Genomic DNA, 13,393 nt, shown 5'->3' with positions numbered 1-13,393 from the left:
ATGGAGATGAACTATAAATATTCTGAAAACATGACTAGCTAAGTGTGTTCCAAGGACTGGACCAAGAATCACTAGTCTAGCATATATGATTGGGCTGTGTGTGCAAGGATATATCTGGTTTTGGCATGTCCTACTCAAAAGTATACGCTAGACACGTAGGCACTGTATCCTGCAAGCTGAGTAGGACTCCACGAACTGCATTGCTGCCAGTGGGTGATAGTGATTCAATATTGTGTTTTCCATCCCTAGGGACAGGCAGGTTCTCTGGAGTCCAGCAGAGCTCGCTATTGAAAATGTGATAAAAACAGTGCCATCCACTGGCAGGTCTGTAGGTGGAGAACTCCCACTCAGTTTAGTGGGAACAATGCATATAGGCACTCAATATCTGCAACTAGGTGTCTATAATACGCACAGAGTGGGCCCTGCCCCAGAATGCCACACCCATGTTTGCATGGTAGAAAAATGGGCATACACTGGAGTATGTGCTTAGTTTTATACATATGGGTCCACTGAAAATGAAACTCAAGCAGCATTTAAACATCTGGCACAATGTTGAACATCTAAGAGCCATTTGAAAATTGACCTTATGCTTCATGATGGACCATAAGAATTCTAGTATACAACCCTAACGTCACAAAAAATGCAGCAGTGTGATGTCATAAGGGGAAAAGAGATATCAAACAAACTGAAAGTAACAGGATATCAGAATAATTGAACTGGTAAGCTATAATATTCTTTTAGCATAGTAGCAGTAGTATTTCTTTAGAGCATAGGAGCCAGATCTGTGGGTGCTTGGTCAGCCTGGTCCATTTCCCACCTTCCTTTTGTTTTTCATGCTTGAGCACCCTCATCATTGAACACAAACTGTGTTCAGGAAGAGAGAATTTCTGTTGGGTTTTACACCAATAATTTTTAAAGTTGGATCCTAAGCTTTAGAGCCAAACATCTACATCAGGGACTGTACAACCCTCAGAAGTGTAATAACAGAGAAATTGGAGAGGTATTTCCTTCAGCAACCTAGTAATTATCACATCAGTAATACAGGCTAAAAAGTAATAATTCGGTCAGGTCTTAGGACAGGAAAAGGGAGGAGGGGGTACCCTGCACTCTCTGAAAGGAAACAATAGTGCGAAAGCAGGATGGCTACTGAAGATATGATACAAATAGAACTTTCTTGAAACAGATATTTCAGGAACTACGCCAGTAATTATTTTCTTGTAAACTGGAGAAACCCACATCACCCTTGTTATCTCATTTTCTCATAGTTACTTGTACAGCTAACCAGCCACAATTTTTTTTAGCATATATTAATTAAATGCTGCTCTGTATTACCAGAAATCTCCTATTAGTAAGGCTGTGTTAGATGAATAGAAACAAAGTTGGTCTAATCAGTAGTTTAAAGACTTTGTTAAAGAATGTAATTAGCGGTTAAAGCAAAGAAAAATAATTAGGAACCAACTCTCCATTTTCATTTGGCTTTTAAGAAAATACCATTATTTAAACTTTTGAAAAGCACTATCCTGATTGGCTCTCAATGGTATCAAGTACATAAAGAAGCTCTGTAAAACAGCACACCAATTTAATCAGAATATCAAAAGCAAGTGCATTCCATTTAAATTTACAACCCAAAAGTAGAGTTTTGAAAAGAGAGAGTGACCAGGATAAAAAACAAAGTACAAAACATACTGTTCCAAAAAAGAGGCAATAAGACCCACACAGTAGCTCCTCCTCCTCCTACAACCCACTGCAAAGCTCAGTTATGGCATAATACTCTCCCTTCTCACATGCTGACAGGAGGCATGCGAGTGGCACTCTTGCCTACTAGTGCCTCCTCTGCCACTGTCGAGACATGAGGAAAAAAGTATCACTTCCCCTGCTGGAGTGACTCTCTCTCTCCTCTCACTGGCACAATTAAGCCCTGGGATTCATTCCTGGAGGATGTGGTAAAAGCAATTAATTTAGCTGCTTTAAAAAGAGATACAGGCAAGTTGCTGGAGGAAAAGTCCATAAATCATTACCAAAATAGAGTTGGGGAAAGCCACTGCTTATTGCTGGCAGAAAGCAACATGGAATCTACAGCTACTTTTTGGCATCCTGCCATTCACTTGTGACCTAGAATGGCTACTGGTGAAACAAGATATTGGGCCTGATGAATCTGTGGTCTGACCCAGTATGGTAATTCTTATGTGCTATTCTGTGTGCTAGAAAAAACATACCTAATAATGCTAACCGTAATTAAAATTACAGTGTATAGAATGGTTATAGTATGAACAATAACCAGATTCTAGTTCTGTATTTTCCTTGGTCACAGCACACAGAGCTGGAGCCCCAGCTCCATTAGCCAGTACCCAGTAGAGAACAGTCCTCTACTTCCTGCTCCACCCAGCTCCTCGGCAGCAGCCTCCTGAAAAGGAAGGATGAGACTGGAGCAGATAGAGAGCAGATAAGAATTACTATATTCTCTGTTCCAGCCACTCCCCTCGACATTTACCAAAAGGTGGTATATTAAAGCTAATAAAACAAAAATAATAATAATAATAATAATAATAATTTTAAAAAAACATATCTAGGAATGGTACAAGGGGAAAAAAAGGTATAGGTATTAGGTACCCTCAAGTACTGGCAGGAAGAAAAATTAACTTACTTACCTTACTATGGGGCTAATTTTCAAAGCACTTAGACTTATAAAATTCCATAGATTGCTATTGGGCTCATTTTCGAAAGAGAAGGATGTCCATCTTTTGGCATAAATTGGAAGATGAACGTCCTTCTCCCAGGGACGTCCAAATTGGTATAATCAAAACCCGATTTTGGACGTCTCCAACTGCAGTCCATCGCAAGGACATCCAAAGTTCAAGGGAGCGTGTCGGAGGCATAGCAAAGGCGGGACTTGGGCGTGCCTAACACTTGGACGTCTTTGACCCATAATAAAAAAAAACAAGGACGTCCCTGACGAACACTTGGACATTTTTACCCAGATCTGTTTTTCTTACGAATAAGGCACAAAAAGGTGCCCGAAATGACCACCGGACAGAATCGGGGATGACCTCCCGTTACTCCCCCAGTGGTCACTAACCCCCTCCCACCCTCAAAAAACATCTGTAAAAATATGTTGTGTCAGCCTCTATGCCAGCCTTAGATGTCATACTCAGGTCCATGACAGTGCACGCAGGTCCCTGGAGCAGTTTTAGTGGGTACTACAGACAGGCAGACCCAGGCCCATACCCCCCCACCTGTTACATTTGTGGAGGAAACAGCGAGCCCTCCAAAACCCACCACACCAATATAGAGGTGTCCCCTTCACCCGTAAGGGCTATCGTAGTGGTGTACAGTTGTGGGTTTTGGGGGGCTCACCACACATGGTAAGGGAGTTATGTTCCTGGGAGCATTTTATAAAGTCCATTGCAGCGCCCCCTAGGCTGCCCGGTTCGTGTCCTGGCATGTCAGGGGGACGAGTGCACTACAAATGCTGGCTCCTCCCACGCCCAAATGGCTTGCATTAGGACATTTTTGACATGGACGTCTTTGGTTTTGAAAATCACGGAACGTCAGAAACGTCCATGTCTAAGGACGTCCAAATTTAAGGATTTGGATGTCTCTGATGGTATTTTCGAAACGAAAGATGGACATCCATCTTGTTTCGAAAATACAGGTTTCCCCGTCCCTGGATTTCGCCATTTTGCAAGGACGTCCAAATCGCAACTTGGACTTCCCTTTCGAAAATGCCCTCTATGCAACTTTGTCATGTTTTCTTGGCCAAATTACTGACATCAATATACAGTTTCCAATATATATAACAATCTGTAGAAACTGGTAGCAAGCAGTTCAGCTTCTTTAATTATTTCTACCTTTTCTTCACTTGGTACAAATAGTTGATTAAACATGAAAGATTTTCAGTTGATTTAACAAGGAACTATATACAGCACAATCTAATTCTTGTCATAAATACAGTCATGTCTAATTAAGGGCCCTTTTTACTGAAGCTTATAAGGTGCATGCTATATGCTAAGAAGATATTAAGATTTACTTTACTACCTTTGGAAGTTTATTCTCAAAGGCGGGGGCTACAGCCACAAAACACTGAGTCTGAGTTTTCATTAACCTAAATTCTTACATCGAAGGAAGGCCCTTATGAATGTACTGGGAATGCAACTCTTGTAGATGTACAAACTTTCAAATTATTCTTCAAAATAGTGGTCCATATCCCATGCAACACTTTAAATGCTATTCACAAAGCATAAAGAAACCCTCTGGATTTGAGTTGAGTTGCGTTTCTGGGGTGGATGTAGAGGGGCAAGCAATGAAAAATCAGATTTTAACTTTTTTTTTTTTTGTACTTTGCACCAGCTTTGTTACTGTTCAATAGGACCATATTTATTCAGGCTTGAACTGATTTTTCTTAAGACTTAAAACGTTTGCCTCCCCTTACAATTCTCAACAATGAGGTACAGAAACCAGAACAAAAAACTGAAATATAAGTTCACAAGTTTCATAAATTTTTCAGGAATAGAAAGCATGGAAGAGACTCTGGCAGTGGGGGTGCCATCCCCCATGACTCATGCCGCTGGAGATGTCAAGTGCTTATCTAAGAGGAAAACATTCAGGAACTAGAAAAATACATCCAATTATTGCCTGGTAAGCACAAAACCAGGAACTACCATTACAAAACTGCACTACAATTGAAATTTTGCTGCATCACCAAATACTTACTGGTAAAGATAAAAGAAGATCCATATTTATTGAGTCTTCTTATTTCAGACCTGTTCTGGGGATCCCACAAGCCAGTTGGGTTTTCCGGATACCCACAATGGCGACTTAGTACATGCAAACTACGAACCACTAAACCAGCTCCAGGCAAAAAAGTGGAGGAGTGGCCTAGTGGTTAGAGTACCAGTCTTACAATCCAGACGTGGCCAGTTCAAATGCCACTACTGCTCCTTGTCATCTTGGGCAAGTCACTTAACCCTCCATTGCCTCAGGTACAAACTTAGATTGTGAGCCCTCCTGGGACAGAGAAATATCCAGTGTACCTGAATGTAACTCACCTTGAGCTACTACTGAAAAAGGTGTGAGCAAAATCTAAATAAAGACCAAAATTATGAAACACAAACATGGTTTAATGGTTCAGAGTCAATACTGATTCAGCAACGATGTCTTACCTCATCAATCTGCTACATTTTTTTTTAAGGTATGAAAAAACTTGTCAATAAAGGGAAACCAGCTAATGTAGTGTATCAAGACTTTCAGAAAACTTTTGACAAAGTACTTCATGAGGCTCCTGAGAAAATGTAAAAAGCCATGGGGTAGGTGGTACTGTTCTGTTGTAGAATGGCAACTGGTTTAAAGTTAGAAAATAGAGTAGGATTAAATGGCTAATTCTCTCAATAGGGGTGCCGCAAGTATCTGTACTGGGACCGGTTCTTTTTTTTTTTCTTAAACATTTATAAATGATCTGGAAATGGCAATGATGACTGAAGTGATCAAATTTGCAGATGACACAAAAACTATTCCAAGTTGATAAATCACATGTGGACTGTGTGAAATTGTATAAGGTGCTTAGAAGGCTGGAAGACTGGACTTCTAAATGACAGATGAAATTTAATGTGTGCAAGTGCAAAGTGATACACATTGGGAAGAATAATCCACATTAAAGCTGTATGATGGTAGGTTCTACATTAACCCCCCCCCCCCCCCCCCCCCCCCCGTTTACTAAGCCACGCTAGCAGCTGCTGTGTGCAAATGCTGATGCAGCCCATTCACTTTGAATGGGCTGTGTTGACATTGTCGCGTGGCTTAGTGAACAGGGTGGTAAGAGTCACAAAGAGACCTTTATGAAGCATTTGTTTAAATGTACCGTTCTGGTTGAGGGGTTTTATCTTCTGTGAACATATAGAGAAGAAAATGTGCTGAAAATATACCCCTTTGGGAACATAATGAAGACAGAATTTTAGTAAAAGCAAGAGATAAGTGATAATTAACTATTAAAACACAGTTTTTTTTATATATCCTGGAAATTGTAAAAACTTAAAATGTGTGAAAAATATGGGCCTATGACGAATATTGGTATTGGTAGAAGACATTACTCTTGCTTCATATACCCAACTTCTGATGGTCCACAAAAATTATAAATATAGATCTGAGAACTATTAATGTTATATGTTGATAGTTGTAGTTCACTTATCGAGATCAAATTGACCATGTGAATTAGTGACACCTCTCTGGTTGAGCTATTTGAAGGCCTAGTCAGGCACAGCATTATGAAAGCAATTGTGTGTCCGAAGAGAGAACCATGGCTGCACACTAACAATCCTTAGGAAATTATAGACTAGAAAGGCTTATTTGCAATAATGGTTCTTAAGGAAGAATACCATCAGCACAAGACGGGGTCAGAACAGGCTGCTGCATCACAACTAGAACATCTTCCTTTGAAATTCTCAAATATTTCTCTAATTTACTAGAAATGCAATTTGGACTGAATTCTGTAAATGGTGCCCAAAATTGGGTGCCCAAAAAATGAGCACTAAGAGCTATTCTATAAACGGTGCCCACATTTGGCACCATTTATAAAATAGTGCTTAGCGCCAGGATCTGTGCCCACTTTTGGGCATGAGGATGTACACCAAATGAAACCTGGTATAAATCATTGTAGCTAAATTAGGCATGGATCTGCCATATTCTATAAAACAGTGCACAATTTCTAGGAATGCCCTGATCTGCTCAAGCCCCTCCCATGGCCACTGGGTAAAACTAAATTGATTTTTTACTCTTTCATAAAGTATAGGGACTAAGGGACACTCAATGAAGTTACCTGGAAATATTTTGAAAACAAATAGGAGGAAATATTCTTTCACTCAACAAATAGTTAAGCTATGTAACTCTTTGCTGGAAGATGTAGTAACAGCAGCTAGCGTATCTGGATTTAAAAAAAGGTTTTGACAAGATCTTGGAGGACAAGTCCATAGTCTGCTATTTAAACAGACATGGGGGAAACCACTGCTTACACTGGAATTGGTAGCATGGAATGTTGCTACTATTTGGGTTTCTCCAAGGTACTTGTGACCTGGATTGGCCACTGTTGGAAACAGGATACTGGGCAAGATGGACTAACCCAGTATGGCTATTCTTATGGAGTCATGCTGTACACTTGTGGGCTCAACTACAGCAAAAATATGAATAGTTAAGCTCTTTAATAACTTCAACAGAATCACCGGGCTCAACATGAAGCCAGGTTACATACCATACATAAGGAACGTGATACTAATAAAGGCAGCCATAAACTAGATGACGGAACATCATTTGACTAGCACGTGAAACACAGAAACAGCATAGAAGGAACAGCATAACACAGCTTTATTGCAAACCTTGCCAACAAGATTTACATAGAACCAGAGTCCGTGGAATTGCAGTATGACCTGCCAATTACCATCTGCAGGATGGTTCCAGATCAAGAGGCAAAACTGAAAGGAAGATGTAGATTTTAAACCTTTTTCCAAATGTGGCAAAGAACACCAGGGAATGCCTGAAGAACCTCTTTTTTCTCTTTTTCTACAGCTGCCCTCAATTCCATGCTCATGTAGATACAGATTGGAGAGCATAACGCAGCACTTTTCGTAGTGTCTCCCTCTTTCTGTACTTAGACCAAGGCTACTAAAACATTTCCTGGGACCCCACAACTATGTTATGGGGACTCCTATACCTTTTAGGATACCCCTGCTACTTGAAAATCTTCTTTAGTTGCACCTCTGCATAATGGACTCCACTCCTTTTGTATACTTTGTTGGTGCATGGAGTAACACATCATGTTGGCACCTTATTACACTGACTGGTCAGATCAGTATAACTGTTCTTTCAACGAAGATCAGGAGGAAAAAAGGAGGAGGAAGGAAACAATCCTCACAGAAAAGTAAACACCAAACAAAAGAGTGAGGTGAATACCAAGAGTATATCAGATATTCAAAGACCTTTATTGTAGCAATCACATAGAATGACCCAACACGGCTGTGTTTCAACATGAGAGTCTGCCTCAGGGGTCAACAAGCCTGTCAAGCCTAATTTGATATAAAGGAAACTTGAATTCGAAGATTACAGAGTCCTTTGCTGTGTAAATCACTTTGCCTTTTAAATTGCTTTGCCCATGTTTGAATCAGCCGCTGCTGTTCTACGATCCAAAAATCACTCCGGAAAGCCGCATTTACACCTGCTGAAACTAGGTGAAATTACTGGTGCCCAAATTTAGGCACACATCTGTCATATTTTATAATACTGCGTGCAAGTTTCTGGAATGCCTTTGACCTGCCCATGGCCATGCCACCTTTTGGGTTGCATGCTATGGGATTTGGGTGCACAATATTATATAAGTGCATTCACTCTACCACTCCCCAGTACCTCTCCACTCTTGTCTCTCCCTACGCCCCCCCCTCGGGTACTCTGTTCTGTGGATAAATCTCGCTTGTCTGTCCCCTTCTCCTCTACTGCTAATTCCACACTCCGTTCCTTTTATTTTGCTGCACCTCACGCCTGGAATAGACTTCCCGAGCCTGTACGTCTAGCCCCGTCTTTGGCCGTTTTCAAATCCAGGCTAAAAGCCCACCTCTTTAATGCTGCTTTTGACTCCTAACCACTACTCACTTGCCCTGTACCCTTTATCCCCATCTCTTTAGTTGTTCTGTTTGCCTGTCCTATTTAGATTGTGAGCTCGTTGAGCAGGGACTGACTTTTCATGTATGGTGTACAGCGCTGCGTATGCCTTGTAGTTCTATAGAAGTGATAAGTAGTAGTAGTATTAGGATGCACACCCAAATTCAAATCGGTGCCCATTAAAATCAATCATTGATTTTTAGCGCCCAATTATTGCTGTTAATTGGCTCATTACCCAATTTAGTTGCATGCAAATCTCAGATCTTGTCCAAATTTGGGTGTCTTTTATAGAATCTGAGGATTACTGACTTATACAATGAAAAGATTAATTTGACTTTTCCTAGTCATAGAATGTAAGAATCTGTGTGGTCAGCACATGTGCCATCCATGTAAGTGCTTTTGAATAATGACTATTACCTCTGAAGGCACATTTTACTATGATACTCAGGAAAAGGAGTGTTTTACTAATGGAATATAATGGTTATGCCAAAAACATGTCCTTCTAAATGGAATATATACAATAGTGAGGAATCTAAAGAGTACATATATATATATATATATGATGAGAAAAAACTATGTATGTCCTTAAAAGATATGAACTACAGTATAGTAGAAATTATTTTTTGTGCTGTCTGCATGTGAATCTGCCTTGTACTGAGACCAGGGTCATTGATAGTCGCTAAGGATGTGTTAGCAGCCTGTTGTGTCATCCAAGCTTTGTTGGATGATCATGGCAAGTAGTTTGGATTGGGTGCTGAATATATTTTAAGTAAAAAGGTTGACTTCTGTTTAGGTAACCAGTAAACAGGGACTTGGTGTGTGATAGTTTATCTTCCCCACAATGAGGCTAGTACAAACCAAATATATTGTGCTGTTGTCATTAGAAGCAGGAAAGTTTCTGGTATGACAGAACCCAGAACACTTCAATAGACAACAGGCCATAAATATACAATGCTGACAATTTCCACAGATTCAGAAACAGTACAGCATTAAAAGGACTCTTATTCTCTATGCTTTCACAAAGTTGTATATATGATTAATGCTATTTGCACCACTTACAAACAAAACTGTGGAATGCTGAAATTCTTTCAGAGTGGTACCACAATATACTGTGGCCATCATGGTGTTTCCCCTAAGAAACCAAAAATGGTTTCAAATAGGACTTATTTTGCAAGTCAATTCCAAGTCAATTCCATTCCATTTTCCACAAGAAGAAAAAAATAACAAATTTTACCTTCCATAAGTACTACTAATTAACATTTCTAGAGCGCTACTAGGGTTACGCAGCGCTGTACAAATTAATAACTAAGGACGGTCCCTGCTCAGAAAAGCATAAGAAACATGAAGAGCTGTGCAGGCAAAAGGAAGGCAAGTCATCCTTACTCCTGTTCCAAACCTGACAAAAACAATACATCTAAAGGGTGAATTACCATTTGACAGCAGAAACAGAAGTAGAGAAGCCTGACAATGGAAAGAACAGCATAGGCAGGCTCCACCTCCTTGCTCCCAGTATCTTTAAGGCCCTTATAATAACTGAGTTTGCAAACATTGAATCATAGCCATATGTCTCCATTCATTACAGCAGACACTCTGGAAAATCCTATATTCAGCTCCCATTCACCTTCTGTGAATCCACCCCAAAGTAAGAGTGCACTGCTCATGTCCAACAAAGTCATCAAAATATACACTGCCTGATAAATAGAATAGCTGGCATTCTGCTTCTGAATCTCAGCAGCTCTTACTCTTATCACCCTAAAGTAAGTTTAAAGCAGTGGCTACTTTACAGATGCCAAAGGACAAACAATCAAGCATGACACCAATACTGGAGCAGAAAATAATCCAGTCTCGTGCAAGGGAAAGAAAATCTCTTTTTAAAAATTATCCTGCTAAACTAATGTCAATAAACAAAATCACTTGATTTAGAACGGTTCTAAAAAACAAAATCATAACAAAATTTTGGTCTATGTCAACTTCATTCTTTTCTAGATTGGATTAGTAACATTTTTGGATCCTTGGCTGAAGCCCTTAAATATTCCTCAGTCCTATTCTGTTAACTACCCCTGCTTTCTAGCACTGGGCCTCTCATGAATATAAAGCAGCAAACAGCATTTATATAGCACTTCGGGCTTGGTGATTTGTGGCCAAATTCTGCTAGTAAAAAGGCTCTCAAGATAATCTAATTTGCTGTATTTTAAATCAGGACTAGATAGCAATGCTAGCATACCAAAAAATGAAGAATATTAAGCAAGAGTGCTACCTACTTCAACTATTAAGAGTATGGTTAAAAATGATCAGGTAGTTAATAAGTAATAAGATGCATAAATTGCACCATTACCTAAATCCCATAAAACCACTGCTTTAGAAATTATTCCTTTAGTGATTTTGAGAATGAGTGGGGCCATATGGCTAGGGGTGGCCTCAACCAAGAAACATTGGCGAACTTATATAACATCCAGTTAGCTTCTTGAATACTTCACTTTCCTCTAATAAGCAGGCTGAAACCCTGTGTCATTGCTACCGTGTCATTTTACTGTCCACATACATTTAACAGGCCAAGAAAAAGCCTCAACAGATCTAAAGGGAAAGGGAATTGATATACTGCCTTTCTGTGGTTTTTGCAACTATATTCAAAGTGTTTTATATAGTATATACAGGTATTTATTTGTACCTGGGGCAGTGGAGGGTTAAGTGACTTGCCCAGAGTCACAAAGAGCTTCAGTGGGAATTGAACCCAGCTCCCCAGGATCAAAGTCCACTGCACTAACCACTAGGCTACTCTACTTGGGAACAGCGCAAAAATATGCTTTGCGGCAAATATCATGTTCTTCTAGGCTAATTCCATCTTGTCCCAGGAGGTAAATGGGAATGGTATAAAGACTGCATGAATGTACTTGCTTTAAAAGATTATAGATGTAAAGTGTAAGCAGAAAAAAAAATCAAAATTTATAAAAAAAAGTTTTAAGTAGACACACGCTTATTTTTATTTGTTTACTGTGCCTTTTGGCACACAAACCATGAGTCATTTGCTACAGGTGAACATTGTGTTTCTTGCTTTTTTTTTTTCTTTTAAGACTATGAACCAAAATAGAATGTGTCTTAAAATACCTGAAATAAGCTTCTTTAACTTACTGACATTACAAACACAACTGCCAGCTAAAGTGAAGTATGCATACAGCTTTAAGGGGCCCTTTTACTAAACTGTGTAATATACTAATGCGCACCTAACACAGCTTAAAAGAATTTACCGTAGGATGCAATCAGGCTTCCTGTGGTAAATTTGACATTTGCATGCACCAAGCGCATGCAAAATATATTTTTTAATTTTTTTCTGTGGAGGGGGGATGTGTCGGGGGCAGAGTGCGCTCATTTCTGCGCTAATCAGTTAGCACATCTATATTACTGCATGCTGATTAAAGATTAGCACGTGAGTCCTTAGCGCCTACAAAATGGGCGGCGGTAAGTACTCACATGCTAATTTTGTTCATGGCCATGCTCTATTGGCATATTTAACACGTAGCCATTAATTGAGAAAATAGAAAATCGGCCATTCTCTGGCTGCGGTAAAAAAAAAGTGGCCTTAGCGCACCCTTATGTGGCTTTTTCCCCGCACGCTAAGGCCACTTTTCACCGCCACTTAGTAAAAGGACCCCTAAATTACCAAAGATAGCAGGTGAAAACATCACAGTTTATTTCAAAACCCATTATAGAAGCATCCCCCTGTACTTTGAAGGAAAAAAAAAACCCCACACACAAACACCTTAAAAATGTAGTGGAGTTTTTGGTGTCAGAAGCCAAAGGAGAGAGAGTAAGATAGATATGTTGGGGAGACTGCTAAAGTGTCTATTGTTATGCACAAAGCAACAACTTCCTTGATAGCTCGTGTCACATACCAATTTTGTTTCCCCTACCAAACTTTTGCTTAGTAATTAGAATCTATAATTTAGTGAAGACTTTGGAGAGACAAGTTCAGATCAGGCAAATAAATAAATAAATATATATTTGTCTATTCTCCAGTGATAAAGGCTCCCAAAAGTTTTCAGCCGGACCTATACCTTCAGCAGGAGCCGGACCTATACCTTAGCATAAACAGTACATTCAGGCAACCTCTGGTTAAAAAAAAAGTTGTATTCAGAGAAAACTTTCTGAAGGCAAAGAAAATAAACATAAAAGTACAGGCTGTAAAACACATGTAATGATAATCTTTGTAATCGGACAATTCAGGAGCTATTCCCCCACCTCTAATCACAGCATTGTACATATGCATCAGAAAGTGACATTTCTAATCTGGTTTTCTGCTTAGAAGTCTCACACACTGCAACATTCTTTCAACTAAAAACCTACACGCATTTAACAATCCCTCACCTCTCCCAATGGAAACAGAACTTGAAATACAAACAGTGAAAAATTCATATTCACCTTGTTGTAGTTGTAGTAGCCCAAACACTGGGAAAAGTCCAGATTGGAAGGGTCCCCTGGAAGAGAGCTGCCAGCAGCAGCTGGGTAAAATCTTACATCCATGTTTTTTGTTTTGCTTTTATTACGCAAAAGTTTTTGTTTGTTTGCTTCAGTTTTCCTTTTTAATTTTTGGTATAAAATGCTGCTGAACTTCACAAAATCTCTATGCTCTTTTTTTTTTTTTTTTAACAGATCCGCATTCGATCTCTTTCACTAAGGTTTCTGTTGGAGCAGGCTGAGGAGATCGGGACCAAAAAGGGGGGGAGAGGGGACACAAGGTTTAAAACCAGTAGAAAATCTC

The 13,393-nt window shown here is 39.6% G+C and overlaps 1 protein-coding gene across 1 annotated transcript in view; it reads right to left on the bottom strand.

Annotated features, from left to right (window-relative positions):
* TOX3 (TOX high mobility group box family member 3) overlaps window positions 1–13,155 on the bottom strand; it is a 270,107-nt gene extending 256,952 nt beyond the window's left edge. Inside the window, exon 1 of the mRNA XM_030205144.1 lies at window positions 13,054–13,155. Within this exon, the coding sequence (XP_030061004.1) occupies window positions 13,054–13,155 (102 nt within the window). The remainder of the gene's footprint in view (window positions 1–13,053) is intronic.
* Between the last annotated feature and the right edge of the window lie 238 nt (window positions 13,156–13,393).

The sequence above is a fragment of the Microcaecilia unicolor genome, chromosome 5 (genome assembly GCF_901765095.1).
Source record: "Microcaecilia unicolor chromosome 5, aMicUni1.1, whole genome shotgun sequence".
NCBI classification, from domain to species: domain Eukaryota; kingdom Metazoa; phylum Chordata; class Amphibia; order Gymnophiona; family Siphonopidae; genus Microcaecilia; species Microcaecilia unicolor.
The sequence above is the reverse complement of the archived record's forward strand: the minus strand, read 5'-3'. Positions and strand labels throughout refer to the sequence as shown.